We start from the raw sequence: 23,188 nt of genomic DNA, 5'->3' as shown, positions 1-23,188 counted from the left end.
GAAACACTGGGAAAAACAGTGAATATTGTTATCACATATATTGTTATCAGCTTCATTTGAATTTAAAGGATGCTACACTTTTTGGAGACTTGATAGCAGACGACCCATCTCAGTGAGTAGTATTTACAGCTGCAGTGGAGGTGATTTGGTCTTGACTTGTCTAAGATTCCCAAACTAATACCCCCTGTGGGTTTTAGCTCAGCAGGCTTACACAGTACAACAACCCGATTAGTCACACAGCCATAATGGATGGAAAAGCAGTACTGGCATGTCGTTGGCCTCAATCCTACGTACATCGGTTGGATTACATGCTTTCTTATCTGCATGCATGACCTCTTGGTAAACCAGGCTGTAGGCAGAGAGACAGAGAGACAGAGAGTGGCTTTTCTAGGAAATCTGAGATTTCAGGATTTTTTCCCACTGTTCTTTCTCCACAGACACGGTTGGTGTGACCACCCACCTTACTGACGACAAACAGGTCCTCTCTCTTCACGACCCCTTGGTCGATCATGGCGTGAATCCCGCTTCCCACTTCTTCCTCGTTCTGATACACGTGCGGGCGCCCCGTCGATGTGTCTGTAGCCCGCGGCGATGGCCACCTTCACAGCCTCTGCTACTTGTCCTCCTATGGAGGCCTGGAGTTTTAGAGGAATTATTGGTTAGGTCATATGTGCACTGTGGGGTTAGCACAGGTAAGGGAAGTAAGGGTTAGAGGGTTTAGTAGGGTCCCTAGTAAGGTCTTTAGAATTAGGGCTTACATATAATGTTAACATGCTCAGTAGTAGGCTACTGTCTCCCTCAAAGTCACATTTAACTTTTACAGTTGTTACTGTGTTTACATCATCTATTCTGCTGTATTGTAGGCTACACCACGACTAAAGACCTTATTAAACCCTCTAATCCTTTACGTTCCTCAACTCAGCGGTTACCTGTTGTGACGCCTCCCACTCTGCTCATACTTTCCATGTTCATACTTTCCATGTTCATACTTTTCAGTTGGCCAACATTTTAAAAAAAACTTGTTTTGTATTGGTCTTAAGTAATATTCTAATTTTCTGAGATACTAAATGTGGGGTTTTCATTAGTTGTCAGTAATAATCATCAAAATTAAAAGCAATAAACACTTTAAATATATCAGTCTGTGTGGAATGAATGTATACATTATACAAGTTTCACTTTTTGAATGGAATTACTGAAATAAATCAACTTTTTGATGATATTCTAATTATATGACCAGCACCTGTATATATGAGATGGGTGTGTCCTCAGCTCTCTCTCTTCCTTCCTTTTGATTTGGTTCCGTTGGGGGTTTGTTTGTAAGGTCTCTGGGTACCAGGTTTTGGGGCCTTTCAGTTTTGCACTACATACATCCATACAGCTCTTACACATACAACATACATTATACAACCATTCACTCGTGGCATACACTACTGATTCTTATCCATAATCATATACATATGTTATTTAGTTTATGTTGGCTTATTTACTTAAATAAAACTTTATTTGGATAATTTAAACACATGTGTGGACTCCCTTATTTGTCACCACCTTCGGGTGTGTAACACTGTGCTAACCCCACAGTGCACATATGACCTAACCAATAATTCCTCTAAAACTCCAGGCCTCCATAGGAGGACAAGTAGCAGAGGCTGTGAAGGTGGCCATCGCCGCGGGCTACAGACACATCGACGGGGCGCACCTGTATCAGAACGAGGAAGAAGTGGGAAGCGGGATTCACGCCATGATCGACCAAGGGGACGTGCAGAGAGAGGACCTGTTTGTCGTCAGTAAGGTGGGTGGTCACACCAACCGTGTCTGTCTGTGGGGAAAAAATAACTGGAAGAAAAACCTGAAGTTGCTGATTCACTAGAAGAGCCTTGTCTCTCTGCTATTGATTTACTCTACTACAGCCTGGTTTACCAAGAGGTCATGCACGCAGAAAAAGAAAGCATGTCATCCAACCAATGTACGTAGGATTTGAGGCCAATGACATCATCAAGACCAAATCACCTCACTCCACTTCAGCTGCATATACGACTCACTGAGATGGGTCGTCTGCTATCCAGTCTCAAGATGTAACATCCTTTAGCCTAAATTCAAATGAGGCAATAACAATATTCACTGTTTTTCCCAGTGTTTCATATGACTGTTTCTCCCCAAAGTTGTGGAACACCTTCCATGAGAAGTCCTTGGTGAAAGGAGCTTGTCAAAAGACTCTGAGTGACCTCAAGCTTGACTACCTGGACCTCTACCTGATTCACTTCCCTGTCGGCATGAAGGTACGGACACAGAGCGAACACTGTGTGTGCATGTGTGTGTAATGTGTGTGTGTGTGTATATGTGTGTTGTGTGTATATGTGTGTTGTGTGTGTGTGTGTGTGTGTGTGTGTGTGTCCGTGCGTTGACACGTTTGCATTATCCAGATTTTAATGATTGCTACCATTGTTGCACATAAACTATGAATCTAAAGCGGAAACACAGGGAAGCATACAGTATGTTGTAATGTAACATTTACTATGACATACAGGTATTAAACTGTAGTAACATTGGAAGTAACAGTTCTCTCAGCTTGTATTGTATCCTTGGTTATAGTGGTGAAACAAAATGTCCCACGGTAACTAGGTTGTTTGACATTGCAGTCGGGAGACAATCTATTTCCCGTTGGTGAAGATGGACAAGTCATTGCAGATGACAGTAACTTCTTGGACACATGGGAGGTAATACAAATGATGGGTGTTGTGGTTCTAAAAGCTACAGTCCTGAACACAGGAATACTAGATGGTATTGTAGGATTTTGACAGGGGAGTGAAATAGAAGTGTTTCTCTAATACCAATGTTGACAAAGGAGCTGGTGGATGCTGGTCTGGTCAAAGCCATCGGAATTTCCAACTTCAGCAGCGAGCAGATAGATGCCCTCCTGAACAAACCAGGCCTCAGGTACAAGCCTGCCATCAACCAGGTAACTTACATCAACCAGGTAACTTACAGGCAACACCAGCGGGGGTGGATTGTACCAAAGACTTGTTCAATCATCTCCCCTTTACAGGAAAGCCTCACCTTAAAGTGTGTGTGTGTGTGTGTGTGTGTGTGTGTGTGTGTGTGTTTGCGCGCGCGCCTCCAGGTTGAGTGCCACCCCTATCTGACCCAGGAGAAGCTGATCAGCTACTGTCACTGCATCGCTGTGACGGCGTACAGCCCCCTGGGCTCCCCAGACAGACCCTGGTCAGTTCACACACACTCTCACCACAATAATACTTACGAGACTCACTGCAATCTTACATTAAAGTGCCATTTTACACACAACTTTTTTTTCAGGTACTGCAATGATTTTTACCTAGGGGTTGTTATATCTTGGGACAATATAAAGGGGGGGACCAGCATATTGTGTACGGTACTGTGCTTGGAGGAGTAAAATGCATTTTCAATGTAAAGAGGTAGTATACTGTTGTAAAGACTTAATCAAATCTATTTTCCAAAAGGGCAAAAGCTGGGGAACCATCTCTGCTGGAGGACCCAGAGATAAAGGCCATAGCTGATAGGTACAACAAGACCACTGCACAGGTGCTGTTTAACACGGCTGTTTGATACCGTTCCTCTGTCCTCCCATGTCTCCTCCACCAGCCTCCCCTGGAAACCCTGTGACTTAACACTGACCTTTGCTCTAATTCTGCATAAAGGAATGCAATAGACACACAGCAGTCGGAATACCAATCAGACTTTTATATAACATTTGATATCAGGGTGTGTTTGGGAATTACATGGTTAAAGAGTAAAACATTTTTCAGATGGTTCAATTCAAATCGGATCAATGTTCTGCCATCAGGTTCTGATTCGGTTCCAAATCCAGAGGAATGTGATCGTCATTCCCAAGTCATCAACGCCCCATCGGATCAAGGAGAATTTCCAGGTAAATCTTGTTAAATCCCCCATAAATACATGTCATGTCAGAGATGTAAAAAAAAAAAAATCGACTTAAAGAAATAACCATAGAGCAGTAGAGCTGTATCCTGCTCTTGAACTGAAAACTTTGTGTAGAAAGCTCTATAAAATGTAATCAAATTAAATAAATGTTTATTCAATAATAACACAATCATTTTACGCAATATAGCAGCAATGATGATAGTGAGTGTGTAGAGTGAGTAAGCGTGTGCTTGTAAGTGTGTAGAGTGAGTAAGCGTGTGCTTGTGAGTGTGTAGAGTGAGTAAGCGTGTGCTTGTGAGTGTGTAGAGTGAGCAAGCGTGTGCTTGTGAGTGTGTAGAGTGAGTAAGCGTGTGCTTGTGAGTGTGTAGAGTGAGTAAGCGTGTGCTTGTGAGTGTGTAGAGTGAGTAAGCGTGTGCTTGTGAGTGTGTAGAGCGAGTAAGCGTGTGTTGCTAGCAGCACAGCGTCTGTGAGAATGTGGTTGTACCTCTACAGGTGTGTGACTTTGACCTGAGTGACGAGGACATGAAGACCATCCTGAGCTTCAACAGGAACTGGAGAGCATTTACAATGGAATGGTGAGGGAGAGAGAGAGAGAGAGAGAGAGAGAGAGAGAGAGAGAGAGAGAGAGAGAGAGAGAGAGAGAGAGAGAGAGAGAGAGAGAGAGAGAGAGAGTTGATAGAAGGAGATAGGGGGAGGAGTGGTTGGTGAGAAAGAGAGAGAGAGAGAGAGAGGGAGGGGGGTTGATAGAAGGAGATCAGGGGAGGAGTGGTTAAGAGAAAGAAAGAGGGAAGATAGTGCCCACTGTGTGTTTTTAGGGCGGCAGTAATGAATACCCTGTCACCTACTAGTTCTTTATGGCTTCCTTCACCACAGGGCCAAGAACCACAAAGACTACCCAATCAGGGCAGAGGACTGAGCCTTCAGAGAAGAGTGTGTGGCTGGCAGAGATGGAGGAGACGACACACCTGACCAACACATCCCTGTATACTACCTCAGATCTGCAGTCCTCCAGCCTGGAGCAGATGCTGGGGAGGGACACACACTTTCTGTAGTTGTGTGAGGTCTAACACACGTTCTGTAGTTGTGTGAGGTCTAACCACTGATATCATATGTGACAGCAGCTGCTGAAAGGGGGAACAAGTCGGCAACCAATCCTGATGTCTTTTATTCTGAAAAATGTGAATTAATTTAAACGTTGTTGAAAGTCAATGACTTACTCGCTAGTCACAGGGATTAAAGCAAAAAAGAAAAATCTCTTGACTCCATTTTTTTTCAGGCCAAGTCATATTCTTATTTTAACCTCCACTATATATTTTGTATTTAATAGCGTTAGCGTCATGATTTTGCATGACAGTGCTGCTTCAGAGCTAAATCAGGCTAAATCCAAACTTTGATTTGATTGCAATCTTGATTAGGCATTATTCGTAGGCTATTTCAACTTGCTATGTCTAATGCATTCATACACTCGTATAGGCTAATTTGCTTGTGTGACGTTTACAGACGTAGCCTAGGCTATATAGTTAGTATGATATATTATTATCATACTAAGGAAAAAAATAATAAAGTGAAAAAAAGATATAATATATCATACTATACTATGTGTTATATTTTTTGATATAGTATAGAATGATAATAGTAAGTTGGTCTGTTACCTGTAGAGGTTTGAGTAAAACAACTAAAACTCAACCATATGTTTGATATAGTTCATAACCGGGCCCCTGAATATATGAACTGTAACATAGATATGGAGAGAAATATACATGATTATAATACAAGAGGAAGTATTATGTCATGCAGTGTTCCTCTTGTCAAAAGCAAAACAGCAAGAAGCTCCTTTTTCTATACTGGGATTTCTTTATGGAACCATCTGCCTCTGCATATAAAGCAAAGCCATCTTTAAAACAAAAGTGAAGTCTTATTTATGGGGAGAACTAATGGCTCACCCTTAAGAACGAGAGGATGATTCTGTTTTGTTTTGTTTCACTTTATGTTTCCATGTTGTGTTTTAAATTGTGTTGTTTCTTATGCTGTTTTATGCTGTTTTAGGACGTGTGATGTTTTGTTTTATTCATTATATGTTTTATGCTGTATTGATGTTTTGTTTTATTCATTTTATGTTTCCACTGAGGACCACTTTGGAAATAAGTGTTTTAAATAATGCTTTCAAGTGCTATCCTCTGGACATTTTACTGAGTGTCATGATGTGTTAATGATTCTATTGTAAATTCCTAATAAAAATCAAATCAAATCAAAATCAAATCAAATCAGTATGTGTCACAAAAGGGTTAGGGTTACCCTATCCTAGGTTTTTACCTCTCTATCATAGGTTTCCCTTTATATCCTAGGTTTCTCTTTATATCCTAGGTTTCCCTTTATATCCTAGGTTTCTCTCTATATCCTAGATTTTCCTTTATACAACAACTTTGTCTCGGACTTGTTTGGAGAGTTCCTTGGTCTTCATGGCAGTGTTTGGTTGGTGGTGCCTCTTGCTTAGGTGTTGCAGCCTCTGGGGCCTTTCAGAAAAGGTGTGTATATACTGACAGATCATGTGACACTTAGATTGCATACAAGTGGACTTCATTTCACTAATTATGTGACTGGTTGCACCAGAAGTTTTTAGGGGCTTCATAACAAAGGGGGTGAATACATTATGCACATGCCAATTTTCAGTTCTTTATTTTTAAAAATTCTTTTTTTATATATATATTTCTCATTTCATTTAAAAACTAACACTATTTTGTGCAGATTCATCAAATAAATTTTTTTTTTTTTTTTTTTTTAATTACAGGTTGTAATGTAATAAAATAGGTAAAAAGCCAAGGGGGGTGAATACTTTTGCAAGGCACTGTAGGTTTTTCTTTATATCCTAGGTTTCCCTTTATATCCTAGGTCTCTCTTTTTTCAGTTTTTTTTAATCATTTGTAGTATAGTATATGTAGTATATAGTATAGTATGATATATTATTATCATTCTAAGGAAGAAAATAATGAATATCATACTATACTATATACTACATCATACTATCATACTAAGGAAGAAAATAATAAAGTGAAAAAAGAACATAGTATACTATATTCTTTTCTTCTTCTTTTTTTCACTTAATTATTTTTTCCCTTTATTGTAATACAAAAGCACATGGACACACACATTTATAGTATGTTGTAGTATAGTATGATAGTATAGTATGACTACATCATACTATAATAAAAAAAAATTGTGACACTATATTACATCATAATATATCATACTATACTATATAAGTCAAGCCAAGATATTGCAATTATGCAATGGATTCGGTGAGTTATCCCCACTACTACCTCATTAACTATAACACTACTTTCCATTGTAGCAGGCTCATAAAACAAGTTGTGTTGGCAACAAATAAAACTGACGATGTCTTGAAATATGAATGACAGTGATATTGCTTAATTACATGCATACATAAAAAGAAACTGAGGAGAAAAAAGCTTTTAATCTAATACAGTAAAAAAAACACAGTTCACACTGAGCACTGATGAACATCATTATGTGAAAAACTAGTCAATATCAATCGAGAGAATCAATCCTCTTAAGGCTAGGAGTGTGATGGTGTGAGGGGACGTCTTCCTCTACTCAGGTCATCACATTGGTAGTGATGAGAGTTATCCCCCAGACAATGCTTTGAGTGTCTAGATAAGTGCTTCATAAGTCCAGTCAATAATCATTAACAGTTATCATTAATAGCAACGCCTATGATAGGAAGAAGAAAGGAGTGTTCATAAAAAAACCAAATATGCTAAATAGCTGATAACACGATGACATCTCCAATTTAGCACATTGACCCTTCCCTAATAACTAGTCAATGCTGGTCATCATGTTAGCCTGGTGAAAGAAAACATTTTCCTCTTTTTGGCAGTTGACTGAAATTAACAATAAAGAAAGGTAATGTAATACCATGTGTCTATGCACCCTCACTATTGTACTTCATGTAAACTTACTTCAAGATAAAGTTGACAACTCAAACCTATTACATTTATATCAGGCCGTCATTGTAAACATCACAATTTGTTCTTAATTGATCCGCTTGGTAAAACAATAATAAAACAGCTGTATAATAATGTAACATTTACATTCTGTCAAATAATACAGCAATCCTGGTCAGTAAATGAGTGGCTTGTTTATTAGCGCTGGGATGCACTGTATAAGAAACTATGGTAGGACCAAATCTGAAGAGCCACTGAAACCCCAAAATGGATCATGTGATTCTACTGTTGAACTAATAACTCAACTCATGTAACTTATATCAGTAACTCTGGGTCTCATAATAGACCAGTTGTCATACACATAGGCCATAATGCTACGCTGAAGTCATTTTATTGACCCTGTGGTTAAATTGGCTTAATTTTTGCTTTGAGATAGTGCAGTTAGCGTTGATTAAAAGGCAAGAAAAGAGGATGTGAAGAGTAATAAAGAAAAAGAGGATGTACGCATACTGTACATTTCCTATCTTGGGAGAGATATCCTATAATGCAGCATAGTGTGCAACAGACACCACGTTGGGGTTCGCTACTTGTGCCTATTTCCATACGGCAGCACCTGATGACAACCCTGTGACATTGACGTTTTCCTCAGAACGCTGCGTGGAAAGGGTAGTCTTTGTGCTTGTCGCTCCTAGAATGAGAAGGGAAAAAGGTCAAGACAAGTCGCTCACATGATTCCAACTTCAGAAAAAACACAGGATGGACTTGGCAGTCAAATCGATTAAATACGATACAATGCCATTAGCCTGATGTCATCGAATCGTGAGCTTAGAATTATAAGGTTCTATCTCCGTTTATGGTAGTTCAGATATCGAGGGTCAAAGTTTTTACATTCCATTATGTTTTGTGAGATGGAACCTTTGTATTTTATGAATTACTAACTAAAAAATAACACCGCACAGGCATTAATAAACATCTAATGGATCAGATTATGTAAAAAACTAAATTTTGACAAAAATGGAGATAGAACCTTATAATTCTAACGTCACGAAAATGTCTACAAGTACAGAGATGATAAGGTGGTGTCTCACATTCCCATGGCACAGACTCTCCAGGGCCTGTTGAACCCTAGAATGGTCTTCATCTCCTCCTCGCTCAACTCAAAGTCAAACACCTGAAATGTAATCGATTTTTAAATACATGTTCACACCAACGTCGCGTACAGTATGTTGTTTGTGAACTCGGCAACTAAGCCAAGTAGCCACGAGTCTTCGATTCAAACCTCTGAACATTAGAAAGTACCTGGAAATTCTCCCGAATGCGCTCGGGTGTGATGGACTTGGGAATCACAACCACTTTCCTTTGGATGTGGAAGCGGATCAGAACCTGAAGAGAGGGAAGTGTGAAGTGAAACTTTATTTACAGGTGCAACTCAAAAAATGTGAATATCGTGCAAAAGTTCATTTACTTCAGTAATTCAACTTAAAGGGTTAAACTTAGATATTATATAGACTCATTACATGCAAAGCGAGATATTTAAAGCCTTTATTTGTTATACATTTTATGATTATGGCTTACAGCTTATGAAAACCCCAAATTAAATATCTCAGAAATGTTTAATATTACATGAAATCAATAAGAAAAGGATTTTAAATACAGAAATGTCAGCCCTCTGAAAAGTATAATCATGCATATGTACAATGCAATGAGTCTATATAATATTTAAGTTTAACCCTTTAAGTTGAATTACTGAAATGAATGGACTTTTGCACGATATTCTATATTTTTTTTGTTGCACCTGTATTTATATAGCGCCTTTCGTACATGAACGCAACTCAAAGCGCTTTACGATAGAAACAAAAGAGGGGAAAAAAGGAGTGGGTTAAGAGAAAGAAAGAGGTGGTGAGGGAGGGAGGGAGAGGAAAGGGCTGTGTCATGATGATGTGACTCTGACCAGAGGTTAACCGGCCTCATGGGGCCAGTATGGAGCTGACTGGATGTGAGATGTGCTGAGTCACTCTTGGAGGGCAAACGGAGCTTCATAAACACGTGCTTCTTTATCTTTAAACAAATGTGTTTTTGGTCCATCGAGGGGTTGCGTTTGTCTTCCAAGAGCAACCGAACACATCGTACATATTCAGCCATGCCACTAAAGCAGGCCTTTCTGGGCCTCATATGTAGTACCTGAGCAGAGGTCTTCTTGTGCTTCTCAGCGATGGCCTTGATCTTGGGATCCTCCAGCAAAGACGGGTCCTCTGGCTTGGCCCTGTTAATTAGGATGTACACATTAACAGAATGAATCTATAGCAAAGCTGAAATACTCTATATCTCCCTGTTTACATTTCTGAGGGACAAGTTCAAATGAGGTGATCTTTGCTTTGGATTGTTTGTGCTGTAATACTTTTTTATGTTTTAAAGTTGTTTATATTTATTCTTCGGAAAATGCACATTGTATTGTATCTGTGTGTGTATAAAAAAATGTGCTAGGTAGATAAAGTTATAACCTTTTCACAGAGAGAGCCATGTACAGTAGTGTGTCCAGTCATTATCAACAGAGTACCGATTTCACACTGGCCTGAATGTGTAATGGTAATTAGGTGTTTTGAAACTGGCCAGAGTTAATACACTAGAGTCTTAGTGTGAGAGTGTGTGAACTGACCAGGGTCTGTCTGGGCTCCCCAGGGGGCTGTACGCCGTCACCTCGATGCCCTTAGAGTGACAGTAGCTGATCAGCTTCTCCTGGTTGAGATAAGGGTGACATTCCACCTGCCATGGGTAGGAGTATTCATGAGATTATTATTTATTAATTATACAGTACATACAGTATATGAGACAGAGAGAAATAATTATCACAACATAGTACCAGCAGTATACCAGGATGTTTATAGATATAGACAGCAGGGATAAAGTCACCAGATTACTGCGGTCTAGCCTCAGGGTGATTGGTGGCGACTATTAGGTCTTAGCTGGCCTGTGTTGGCCAGACCTGCCACTGTGAATAAGACAACGAGAGGAAGAGAATGACAGCACGAGGGCCTCTGCCCTTTAAAGGGGGGATTCAAAACTCCTCAAGGAAAAGCTAGTTTTGCTTGTTGCTTAGCGTCCAGAAAGCAAACAACAAAACACCAGACATCATTTGATACAATTGGGAGTTTTATCCCTTTTAGACTTATGCGTTGCTTTGAGCGACTGGCGATCTTAAGCGAAGTATTAGGGTGTGTTCTCACTAGAACATTTGCTTCACTTGGAATCGGAGTTTAGGATAAAATGCGCTTTGCTCTGCGTCATTTGGAGCTGTGAGAACACGCATTCAAAGTCACACCCAGAGCAAACAACCAACGGAATGCTCCGCTTGAAAAGGGTGGTTTCGCTCCGGTTAGAAACGACGCATTGAGGCTGTCCATAGGAAAACAACAGCGCATGCGTGTTGATCTGGATAAGAGCGGGACGAACGGGCAATTTTCAAATTATTCTGCCCAATCAACTACCACGTCTGTTGCTTCGATTGCGTATATGTTACTTCGTTTACATAAAGGGCTGTGAGAACGCAAATCAATAACAGAAATAATTTATGCAACAATGTTGCAATCTCATCCACTTGCTCCGGGTCACGATTCAGACTTTCATGTGAGGACATGACCTTATTTCTGTCGAAACTTGGAAATGATTTTCAATGACCCACAACTAAAGTGGGGGTAGATTATCCTAGAAAGCTAGAACACACAGGTAAGCGAAACCGGTCTGTACCTGGTTGATGGCAGGCTTGTGCCTGAGACCTGGTTTGTTCAGGAGGGCCTCGATCTGCTCGCTGTTGAAGTTGGAAACGCCGATGGCATTGACGTGACGAGAATCCAGCAGGTCCTCCATCGCCTGGAATACAAACACACATCAGAGGAGGAGGACAGGAGAGGAGGGGAGGGGAGAGGAGGAGAGGAGAGGAGGAGGGGAGAGGAGGAGAGGAGAGGACAGGAGGGGAGAGGAGAGGAGAGGAGAGGAGAGGAGAGGAGAGGACAGGAGGAGAGGAGAGGAGAGGAGAGGAGAGGAGAGGACAGGAGGGGAGAGGAGAGGAGAGGAGGAGAGGAGGGGAGAGGAGAGGACAGGAGGGGAGAGGAGGAGAGGAGAAGACAGGAGGGGAGGAGAGGAGAAGACAGGAGGGGAGGAGAGGAGAGGAGGAGGAGAGGAGAGGACGGGAGGGGAGAGGAGGAGAGGAGAACAAGAAAATAAATATATATACACACAATATACAATAACTGGATTTAAGATAATGTCGCCGCCGCCTCCTTCCTGTCTACCTCACCTCCCATGTCTCCAGGAAGCTGGTCCCATCGGTGATGGCTTGCCCTTCGCTGTCCGAGGGGAAGAGCGCCTCTCCAGCCTGCGTAACCACAGTTACCACAGAAACAACCAGAAGCGTCACGTCATACTCGTCACATGATACTCGTCACATGATACTCCCGTGCCTCTGACACCAAAAACCGAATCCCTTAGTTTCTAAATGAATTATGGTCATAAAAAAAGCAAAAGCATATTGAAGCAAATCCGATCCTGAAACTCTATCCTTCTTCCTAAGGTGTGCACTTTCTTCACTCTGCCAAACGGATGATTGCTTACACCCATCCGATGCTTTTGAATCAATGTGGGGTCGTGAGAAGGGAGAGCATTAGGATGTAAAATATGACAAATGAATTATGAGGTAAAATGAGGTATATGCATATGACCTGAAAGCCCATAGGCCAGTGCACCAGGTAGAGGTCAAGGTAGCCTAGATTGAGGTCACTGAGAGTCTTCTCACAGGCTTCCTTCACCAAGGACTTTGTATGGAAGGTGCTCCACAGCTGTAGAAAGAGGAAAAACATCTTACCCACAGCCCAATCTGGTGGTATTTCATGCTCAAACAGATACCTGTTACGCAACTTATCGCCCAACCTCAGAAACTCCTCTTACACAATCGTCTAATACCACAACCCACAAGCCAAGCTCTGATTTTATCCCTACGACTCTACGGCACGCATTCACAGATAAGGTTTAAGAGTAATCCTAGATTAAAAAAGCATCTTGGGTGAATTTTAGGCCAGGGCTAGGCTTAAGCCTTATCTGTGAAACCGACCCTACGTGTTCTGAGAAAGCTGCGCAACAACCTTCAAATGCTCCTGTAACTAGTTCTCTCTGTCTATTGGTTTTAAGTTTAGATTATCTGTATAGGTAAAACAGAAATAATGGATTATTTATGAGGGATTTCTTCTCTTGGACACGTGGTCCATTTGGGTGGTAGTTTATTTGAGGTGAAAAGGAAGTGGGAGTTTATTTGAGGTGAAAAGGAAGTTTCAAGCTGTTCAGCAGAAAACTTGGGCGAGGTGCTGGCGACGGAGCAGAATGCCGAAGGGTAAAGAAGAAGCCGCACACTCTCGTTCCAGATGCAAAAGGTCAGGTGTATCATTTAACGACAACAGTTTCATCCAGAAGCCTTTGTCAAGTCTTACAAACAGGATGGTGCATGTCGGCCATTAAATAGACTAGGTGTTAAATAGACAGGTGTAGACAGGTGTAGGCTAGCTTGAATAAGCAGCACCCGTGAGAACCCACCCACGTGAGATTACACATTACAAAAGGCTCAAAATACTGTGTAGCCTGGGGCGCTTAGGTGGCGTAGCGGGTTAAGCGCTGACCATGTAACCGCAGGGTCCCCGGTTCGATTCCGGCCGGGGACATATCCTGCATGTCATCCCTCCTCTCTCTCTCACCCATCCTTCCTGTCTAAATCTTCTCTGTAACCATCAATAAAAATGAAAAATATGAGTGGGACTGCCCCACTCAGAAAAAAGAACTTAAAAAAATAAATATAATACTGTGTAGCCTACATGAAAAGGCCCATAAGTAAGGGCTAGATATAAATAACATGTGGGTATTAGCAGAGAGCTGAGTCCTAAAAGAATAAATGATAGACACCATACACAGTCTCCTGCAGTCGTACCTTGCTGACGATGAACATTTCCGATCTCCTCACCACGCCATCATCGATCATGGCATTGACGCCCTCTCCCACCTCCTTCTCGTTCTCGTAGACGAAGGCCCCATCGATGTGCCGGTAGCCTGCAGCAATGGCCGCCTTCACAGCCTCCGTAACCTTACCTGGGGGAGACTGATGGGCGAGAGGGGGAGAAGAGAAAGAGAGAATGAATACCTATTTCATTAGCCTAGCTTATACACGGTATAGGCCTGTAACTCAATTATAACATTGCTTACTTTGAAATTGAATACTCACGGCTAGCTCTTTGATTCAAGAAATAGAATGTGCATTGAAAATCTGTCTCAAAAGCACAATATGCAGGCCAATTGTACATGTTTTTGAAATGTTAGGCAATTCTATCAATCATACACACATCACAAGACACTACGGTACTTTTAGCAAAAATCTGTGTGGCAACAGGGAAATTATTGCTAAGTAGAGCCTCACCCTTGCTGTAATAGATGAGGCTAGATTCAACTTTATTGTCATTGCAGAGTACAAGTACCAGACAATGAAATGCAGTTTAGTATCTAACCCAGAAGTGCAAATAGTGATATAAAACATGATATAAAACATGATACGAGGGGAAGAGCTCTGTTCCAGACTGCGTAAGAGTTGTGAAACAGTCATCATCACATAATACTCCTGATGATACTGCCTCTAACAGAACCTGAATCCCTTAGTTTCTAAACGAATGGTCTAGAAATAAAAAAGTATATTGAAGCAAATCCAGTCCATACGTCTATCCTTCTTCCTAAGGTGTGTACTTTCTTCACTCTCCCAAATGGATGATGCTTACCTACACCAAGCCAATGCTGTGGCAGTATGGTAGTTCGAGGTAGGCTATATACAGGAGACGCATAGCAGTAAGCTTAATGTACAGTTAGCTCCTGAAAAGAGTTTGGAGTATGTTATTTGCGTAATTGGTGTGTAAGCCTATTACAAATTAAGTGAACTATGTAACCCTGCCTTGCATTTACATGTAACTTGCAAATAGACAAAAGTGCTGTACTGTAGTTACACAAAAGGCACAACGCTGATCTCATAATACAAAGCATGAGATGAGATTTATGCATGCAAAGGGTAAAATAAAAAAGGGAAAGGAGCTGGTTGACATAAATAAAGGCTATGTACACTATCTACTATACTATACTATACAATAAAACACTGTGCTGTACTCTATGCTATGCTATAAATATCCTCACTTTTTCCTATATCTGAACCTTATGTAAACATGGGTTATCATATTGCACATAGTATTGTTGCACATTCATTCAAGTGTCGCAGTTAGCAGATTTAGAATGTTCACAGTTGTTCACAGTTGTCATACACTAACTCAAATAAATTAAATTAATTAAAATGATTAAATAAGAACGCACCTTCCATGTCCCCAGACCCAAGATGGGCATGACCGTCGACTGTGTGACAATGGGTCTACAGAGAAGCACTGATGTTGCCATCGTTGCAAAAAAAAAAAGGCGAGAAAATGTCTAGATCGGTTGTAAAAGAAAAATGCAAAATGTATCGCCAGGGAGCAGCCTCTCAGAAGTAAGGCACGGTCAGCTGCAGACGGTCAACTGCAAATGGAGCGAACGTAGGAGCTGTCAGCCAACATGTATCGTGGCTCGATTACTCACGTCTTGGCGTTCTCTCTCGGTCAAAGTTCGGTGATTCTTTTTGGCAAGAGCGCCACCCTCTGGTAAAAGTGTATATGCACCCGCTGAGATGGTAACAGACTTCTTAATCTTACAATGAATACAATCAATAAACAATAATAATAATAGTCATGATTTAAAAAGAGTTCCAAAATGTGAATGAATCCTATAATGACAAAGAACTAGACGAAATAGCATTCCCACTTAGATCAAGTAAAAAAAGTATATCTGGGCTATAGTCCAGTCAATCTGTGGTTTAACCCAGGGGAAATTGCAATAGTAATCATTCAAGTTTTTTTGTGATCCCTAGGGACAACCAAATAACATATTAAAAGTCTTAGTCTTAATATTTATTGGATCAAGGTAAATTCAGGGGTCGAAAATGTGGGTTTTTGTGCCAGGCGCAACACAGCCAGTTAATAGGATATAAAAATCAACTAATAGATATCACCATGAAACTTCACCAGTTAATCACTTACATTAAGACTAACATTTTTTGTATTACAAGTTTTCTGAAATATTATGTTTAAATATGCAAATTAGGCATTATCTAATGAAATATGTGCTAATTTGCATAACATTCAAAATCAGAAATCTGAACATTGGATAAAGCCAGGTTAAAAATTATTGTTTCATCTTGTTGTCATATTAGAGTCAAGGTCCTCTATAACATTTTGCCATGTTTTTAGGAGTAAATGTTACATAAATCAGGCTATGAATGATATATTAACAAACCCCTCTATAGCAGACCTCGGAATGTAGATAGGAATACAACTGGAAAGTTTGGTGTATGTAAGTGCTACTGAAGTGGAGATTTCTGGCTCAGAGTATGAGAAAAAAACTATTTTTGAGAAAATGGCCATTACCCCCTTAACCCAAAAATGATATAGTTTTATTTTATTTTATTTTATAGTTTTATTTTATTTTATTCAAACAAAGTCAATCAAATTAGTTTATAACAAATGTATTATCATTGACATTTCTGAACATACAGAAATGTTAATGTTTTTCCATGAAAACTATGTTGCATATCATATACAGATTAAACCCTTAAATGAGAAATAAACCATATAAACCTATAAACCTATTAAAAACTGTTTTTAGACCAAGCTTGAAATATGCCTTTACTGTAGGCTTACATGTAACCTTCACTCCATGTCCTCATCCAAATGTTGTGCCGACATATTCGCGCATACACCTCTGCATTCTGAACAGGCTACAGAGCAATCAATTCCTTGACAACGGCATTTGCATCTCAATCTCAATCTCAATCTCAATCTCAATCTCAATCTCAATTTGCAGCGCATAGTGCCACAACCTGACTTGCAATTACAGCGCACAAGTTCCAACAAGTATTGAGGAGCAAGGTCCTGGTCGGAATGGATGGGAATGAGGCATGAGTCTTGGATCCTCCAGCCCCATTCTTCTGGTGGTAGCGAGTTTCCCATCCATTCCTGAACCTGATGGTACACTCTGAAGCTGTGAAGCATGGCAGACGACCATGTTGGTGGCAAGTTGCAAGGGTGGATAGCCGTTTTGCTGTCAGTCACTTTAGTATAGAAACTTTTCAGCCTGAGGTCATTGAGAGAATCCATTTCAGCACCTTTGTAGATTAGTATTAGTATATTGGTATATTAGTTCATTTCCCTTTCCCCTGCAGCAGCAATTTCTTCTTTGGTAGCAGATTGTTTTTGAAAAATGCTGGCCTGTACTCTGAATGAGTCGTTTTCGCTAACCAGACACAGAGATACCCCTTTCCCAACCCCAAAGAGTCTGGATGTTGTATCACAGCCAAGCATGGCATGCGCGAATAAGATGTTGTTGCAAACAACCTGTAACTTGATGATCAAGTTACAGGTCGAGAAACTAGTCCGGGCCCACATACTCACACGCCTCCCGCCCAACCTGGATCCATACCAGTTCGCCTACAGAGCCCACAGGTCCACAGAGGACGCCATCGCGACGACTCTCCACGCCACTCTATCCCACCTGGAGAGGGGAAACAGCTACACGAGACTGCTCTTCGTGGACTTCAGCTCCGCCTTCAACACCATCCTTCCAGACAGGCTAGTGACCAAACTACTAGACCTGGGTCTATCACACTCTATATGTGCGTGGATCAAGGACTTCCTGACCGACCGCCCCCAGAGGGTGCGGGTGGGCCCCCACACCTCCACAGCCCTCAGACTCAGCACTGGGTCCCCCCAGGGCTGCGTGCTAAGCCCCATCCTCTACAACCTCTACACCTACGACTTCACCCCTGTCCACCCCAGCAACTCCATCGTAAAGTTTGCAGACGACACCACCGTGGTGGGATGTATCTCGGGGGGGGACGAGGCGGCGTACAGGGATGAGGTAGAGCAACTGAGCAAGCTGTGCAAGGTTAACAACCTGCTGCTGAACAAGTCAAAGACCCAGGAAATCATCGTAGACTTCAGGAGGAAAAAGTCCGAGATCCAGCCCCTGCTCATCGACGGAGAGAGCGTGGAGAGAGTCTCAACCATCCGATTCCTGGGGACGCACATGCGGGATGACCTGACCTGGAAGGACAACACAAAAGGCACCATCAAGAGGGCACAACAGCGGCTATACACCCTGAGATGCCTCAGGAAGGAACACAGCAAGCAGGAGATACTGGTGACCTTTTACCGCGGCGCAGTGGAGAGCATCCTCACCTACGGCATCTGCAACTGGTTCTCCAGCTGCACAACAGCGGAGAGAAATGCGCTACAGAGAGTCGTGAGAACAGCACAAAAGATCACCGGCGCCCCCCTCCCCTCTCTGGAAGAGCTGTACAACACACGCTGTCTCAGGAAGGCCTCCAAGATCTCCAGGGACCCGACCCACCCTGGGTACGTACACTTTACCAGGCTGCCCTCGAAAAGGCGGTTCAGGACCCTGGCCGCTAAGACTAACAGACTGAAGAACAGCTTCTACCACAGGGCTGTCCAGGCCCTGAACACAGCAAAGACCTAAGTTCTGGCCGCCCTGGACAGTCTGGACGGATTGTATGGCAGCTGCTGGACTGAAAAAAATCAGGTGTAGTGCTGAGGCACAAACATGTACATTTCAAGCCTGCAAACTGTGACACTTTAAATAACGTGAAACAATACTATTGTGCAATATGACAACCCTAGTCGTCTATCTGTACAGTATAGTACAGTGGATTGTGTACATAGCCTTTATTTATGTAAACCAGCTCCTTCCCTTCTTTTTTCTTTTTCTTTTTAAAGTGTTTTTTTTCCCCTTTTCCTTACACCAGGGGAGCCACCCCTCCTAAATTTCGTTGTTTGGTACCTGTACTGTAGCAATGACAATAAAGTCCATTCATTCATCAATATGGACAACTTCTTCTTTGTTCAGTTTGACTGTGGATTTGGAAACCAGTGATTAGGTGCTGAAGGTGTTCATTCATACCCGGCAAACGGATTTTGTGACTCCAACAATTGAAGTATTTTGATAGTGTCACCGTTGTCTCGTGCCTGTCTTGATGCAGAAAGGTCCTTGTGCTGTTCACTAGTTTCATAGTTTACCCCTGTCACTTCTTTCATTGCATTTTTGATTTCAGATGTTGCAGGGTTGGAAAGAACCCAGACCAAACGTTGTGTTTCAGACATACTCCTTCCCTGTGTCAGTCCTCCGGTTGTTTTCATACTTCGCACGAGGGCTTGTTCTATTACAAGGTCGGGGGATAGTCCGGCCCAGTATTCATTTCATCTACGAACAACTTGCAGACCATCTTCCTGAAATCGTTTGTAAACTTGGGGATATGTGTCTTCTAGTTGGTGCATTTTCTGGAGGTATATGGTCAATGATTTTACATACAAGTTATGTCCGGAGGCAGCCTTGAATGGCATCATGTCTGTCAGGGTATCAAGGTGCTGATCCCAATTTCCAGTTCTCTCCGATCCAATGAATGCACAGACTAGGTCGATCATCTCCATGTACTGTAGCCACAATGCTGCTGCCGGTCATCTACCATGGTTGTCTTCTCTGCCCCCAAACGCTGAGCTATGATCTGGAGTAGTGCACTTGCATTTGTCCCGGTTGCGGTGGCAGCCATAACACTGTCATACAGATCTGAGGCTTCTGCTTTTTCAGATTCAGATTCAGATTCAGATAACGTTTATTGCCATTATGCTTGACACATGTAGGAATTTGCTTTGGCATTTACAGAAGGTGCATTTATGCTTTTTTCACATATACATGAACAAAACAAGTACAAATACAAATGCATTTGGTGTGTACACTAGGCCCCCAGACTTCTGTACATATGGAACAATGTTAATGCGTCCGACATCTGCGTCCTTTGCTGTCAACTTGATACGTGGAATGATGGAAGCTTGTTCAATTCTGCGGGTGATGCATACAATAATTCCCATGCCATAGAACGTTCCATGGCCATCAATTGTTCAGATATTATGGTCAGCATTATCAGCAACATATTGCATGAAGTGCCCAGGTGTGAATCCATGTACCTCAAGTTTCTCAGCTACTGCAGCACTTCAGCCAAACCCAAGGTGATACAGACTGTCAACTAGACATTTTGATTTTGAGAAATGTCTAACATCGGTGTTTGAACTACTTACCAATGACAGACTGGGAGTGGTGTTTTCATTGTGTATTTTTATTGAAATTACATCAATGATGCATCAAGTTGTGTTTACAGTGATATATTGTGGGGGACCAATAATATCATTCACAGGATGGGGGTGGGGCGTGACACATGATAAGGAACATTTGTGACGCAAGCCAGTCTAGGGATAAACTAGTCACAGAAAATTTAAGTGAAACTTATTGTGTCAACAATATTTGGTTTTCTTTTTTTTTTCTCACAACACTCAACTTTAAGTTTTAAAGTACCCACTCAATATAGGCCTAATAAAGTTTAACGATCACTAAATACTTATAACGTGTGGATTTAATTCACTGTTCTCCTCTGCCTTAGGCTACTGGTAAGGGAGACTTGACTTGTGAACATAAGTCCAATGCACACGGCGGCGATTTTGTCGCACCGCCGAATTCAATTCCATTGTTTTGAATGAGACAATGCACACGGCGTGCGATGCGATTTTGTCGCACGACAACATTCGATTCTCCATTCACACCCACACACTTCGGTGGTGTGAATTGAGAATCAAATGTTGTCGTGCGACAAAATCGCACGCCGTGTGCATTGGCCTATACTCTCTTTTTTGTTCGTGTTCAAAAGCAAGGACTGTGTGATCATCTAATTATGTGTAGTTATGTGTTTTTAGCATGTTGATGTTCTCTCAGCATGTTGTGATGTTATAAAAATGCAGTTAGATGTTCGTAGCTATGTGCCATTCTTAGCCGCTAGCTGTTAGCAGCGTTTGTTGTGACTTTTCTCCCATTCTGTGTTTGAGGTGTACCAACATTCAAATACTTGTGTCGTCTTCAATTTCTGTCCGATTTCAATGTATGACACATCATTTGAAAGCTTACAATCTGTAGCTTCAGAATATGTAAAAAAAACTGAGAGTTTATGTAGGCAACTGATTGATGAAAACATTGTCTGGCGTCACATTTGGCAAATAAGTGGGTGTTGGGGTAGTTGTACCCCTAATACAGGTATAAGACTTAAGAATATCCTCTGAAAAAGTGTTTTATTGGAAAGATTGATCCCCAAAACATAGGAAAAGACACCAAATATGTTGGATAGGTATACATAGGCCCTCCAATATTAACACCATTTTACCCAGATGGCGTCACTCTAAAACATTGTTTAACCTCTTTTGACCTTGAAAAAAGTATGATCCAATAAATTAATCAAGTAAGACTTTTAATATATGATGCAGGAGGGTATTAGGAACAATAAAAACTATGAAACATTACTATTGCAATTTCTCCTGGGTTGGGCCTTTTTTTTAGTTAGATTGACTGGACTACTAGTGGAGAGGCCTTCTGTCTTATTGTCAGAAGTATGTAAGGTCAAACCACAGACAAAAATGACACACTACATGCTTTGACATTTGCAACTAATGTCGTATCAAAATACACATCACATGATGCCTAAATGCCAGGGGGATGTTCGTCCCTCTCTTATTCTATTCATGACCAAAAACTACTATTTAAAAGAGAAGTTATGGCTTGTCAAAAACCGAAAAAGACAGTAACTTCAAAATGAGAAAATTCACCACCACCCATAACTTCACCTATGCACTAACAAGGTTTCCCAGCGCACAGCTTTGATACCTGCTATAGTGCTGTATGTTGGTCTACTGTACTTCAAACAACATTGGGCAGGGTTGCTTTGGATCCAAAAGATGTCACAGTCTCCCTCCCTCTTTACGAGAATTAACATTTATTCAACAGTACAGACAGTAGCCTACTAGTGTGTCTGTGATCTCTTAAGGCCATACAGAGTCAGAGCTCAGACAGACTCGATGGTTCTACCCAGAACTGTTGATGGTGACAACATTTGGTCACGTTCACATTGTTTGTAGCCTAAACTTCATGTTCATGTTTACTGAAGGGTAAAGAAGAAGCCGCACACTCTCGTTCCAGATGCAAAAGGTCAGGTGTATCATTTAACGACAACAATTTCGTCCAGAAGCCTTTGTCAAGTCTTACAAACAGGATGGTGCATGTCGGCCATTAAATAAACAGGTGTTAAATAGACTAGGTGTTAAATAGACAGCTGTAGGCTAGATTGAATAAGCAGCACCCGTGAGAACCCCACCCACGTGAGGTTACACATGTCCTTCATACATTAACAACACAGCCGGTTTTACATAGAAGTTATCAAAAGGCTCAAAATACTGTGTAGCCTACATGAAAAGGCCCATAAGTAAGGGCTAGATATAAATAACATGTGGGTATTAGCAGAGCGCTGAGTCCTAAAAGAATAAATGATAGACACCATACACAGTCTCCTACAGTCGTACCTTGCTGACATTTGGTCAAGTTGACATTGTTTGTTACACTTCATGTTCATGTTTATGTAGGCTTGTAGGCTTCCTCCCATTTTGGAATGCACTAGTTTGTCGCCATGGTTACACACTGGTCGGACGCCACATGTGTCGTGGTAAGAAACCATTATGCAGCTAAACAGATAAGGTTTAAGAGTAATCCTAGATTAAAAAAGCATCTTCAATGGAGATTTGACATTAAAAGGGTGATTTTTAGGCCAGGGCTATAGGCTTAAGCCTTATCTGTGAAACCGACCCTACGTTTTCTGAGAAAGCTGAGCAACAACCTTCAAATTGCTCCTGTAAACTTGTTCTCTCGGTCTATTCGTTTACATTTAGATTATCTGTATAGATAAAATATAAATAATGGGATTATTTTCAAGGTACCGGTATGTCTTCTCTTGGACACGTGGTACATTTGGGTGGTAGTTTATTTGAGGTGAAAAGGAAGTTTCAAGTTTTGTTTTGACAGCAATATCCATGGTAAATGATAGACTTAGTTGAACAAGAGAACGTACAACACCGCAGAAAACGTGGGCGAGGTGCTGGCGACAGAGCAGAATACCGAAGGGTAAAGAAGAAGCCGCACACTCTCGTTCCAGATGCAAAAGGTCAGGTGTATCATTAACGACAACAGTTTCGTCCAGAAGCCTTTGTCAAGTCTTACAAACAGGATGGTGCATGTCGGCCATTAAATGTCGGCCAGGTGTTAAA

The 23,188-nt window shown here is 41.4% G+C and overlaps 2 protein-coding genes across 2 annotated transcripts; one reads left to right on the top strand and one right to left on the bottom strand.

The window, feature by feature from the left end:
• Nucleotides 1-245: 245 nt before the first annotated feature.
• On the top strand, nt 246-4,837 carry LOC308163481 (aldo-keto reductase family 1 member B1-like; the record flags this gene model as incomplete). Its single annotated transcript, XM_080537664.1, has 10 exons — nt 246-260; nt 1,622-1,792; nt 2,163-2,279; nt 2,640-2,726; nt 2,846-2,959; nt 3,122-3,222; nt 3,480-3,561; nt 3,824-3,907; nt 4,414-4,496; nt 4,795-4,837. The coding sequence occupies 10 exons, from the start codon at nt 246-248 to the stop codon at nt 4,835-4,837; spliced, it is 897 nt and encodes a 298-aa protein (XP_080393790.1).
• Nucleotides 4,838-7,364: 2,527 nt separating this feature from the next.
• LOC308163367 (aldo-keto reductase family 1 member B1-like) lies at nt 7,365-15,427 on the bottom strand. Its single transcript, XM_080537557.1, has 10 exons — nt 15,267-15,427; nt 13,852-14,019; nt 12,599-12,715; nt 12,178-12,255; nt 11,628-11,750; nt 10,540-10,646; nt 10,065-10,146; nt 9,183-9,266; nt 8,972-9,054; nt 7,365-8,571 (listed from the first exon to the last, which is right to left on the bottom strand). The coding sequence occupies exons 1-10, from the start codon at nt 15,345-15,347 to the stop codon at nt 8,529-8,531; spliced, it is 966 nt and encodes a 321-aa protein (XP_080393683.1). The 5' UTR covers nt 15,348-15,427; the 3' UTR covers nt 7,365-8,528.
• Between the last annotated feature and the right edge of the window lie 7,761 nt (nt 15,428-23,188).

The sequence above is a fragment of the Nansenia antarctica genome (genome assembly GCF_963989245.1).
Source record: "Nansenia antarctica genome assembly, chromosome: 8".
NCBI classification, from domain to species: Eukaryota; Metazoa; Chordata; class Actinopteri; order Argentiniformes; family Microstomatidae; genus Nansenia; species Nansenia antarctica.
Note: the sequence above shows the minus strand (reverse complement) of the source record. Positions and strands in the feature narration are given on the sequence as shown.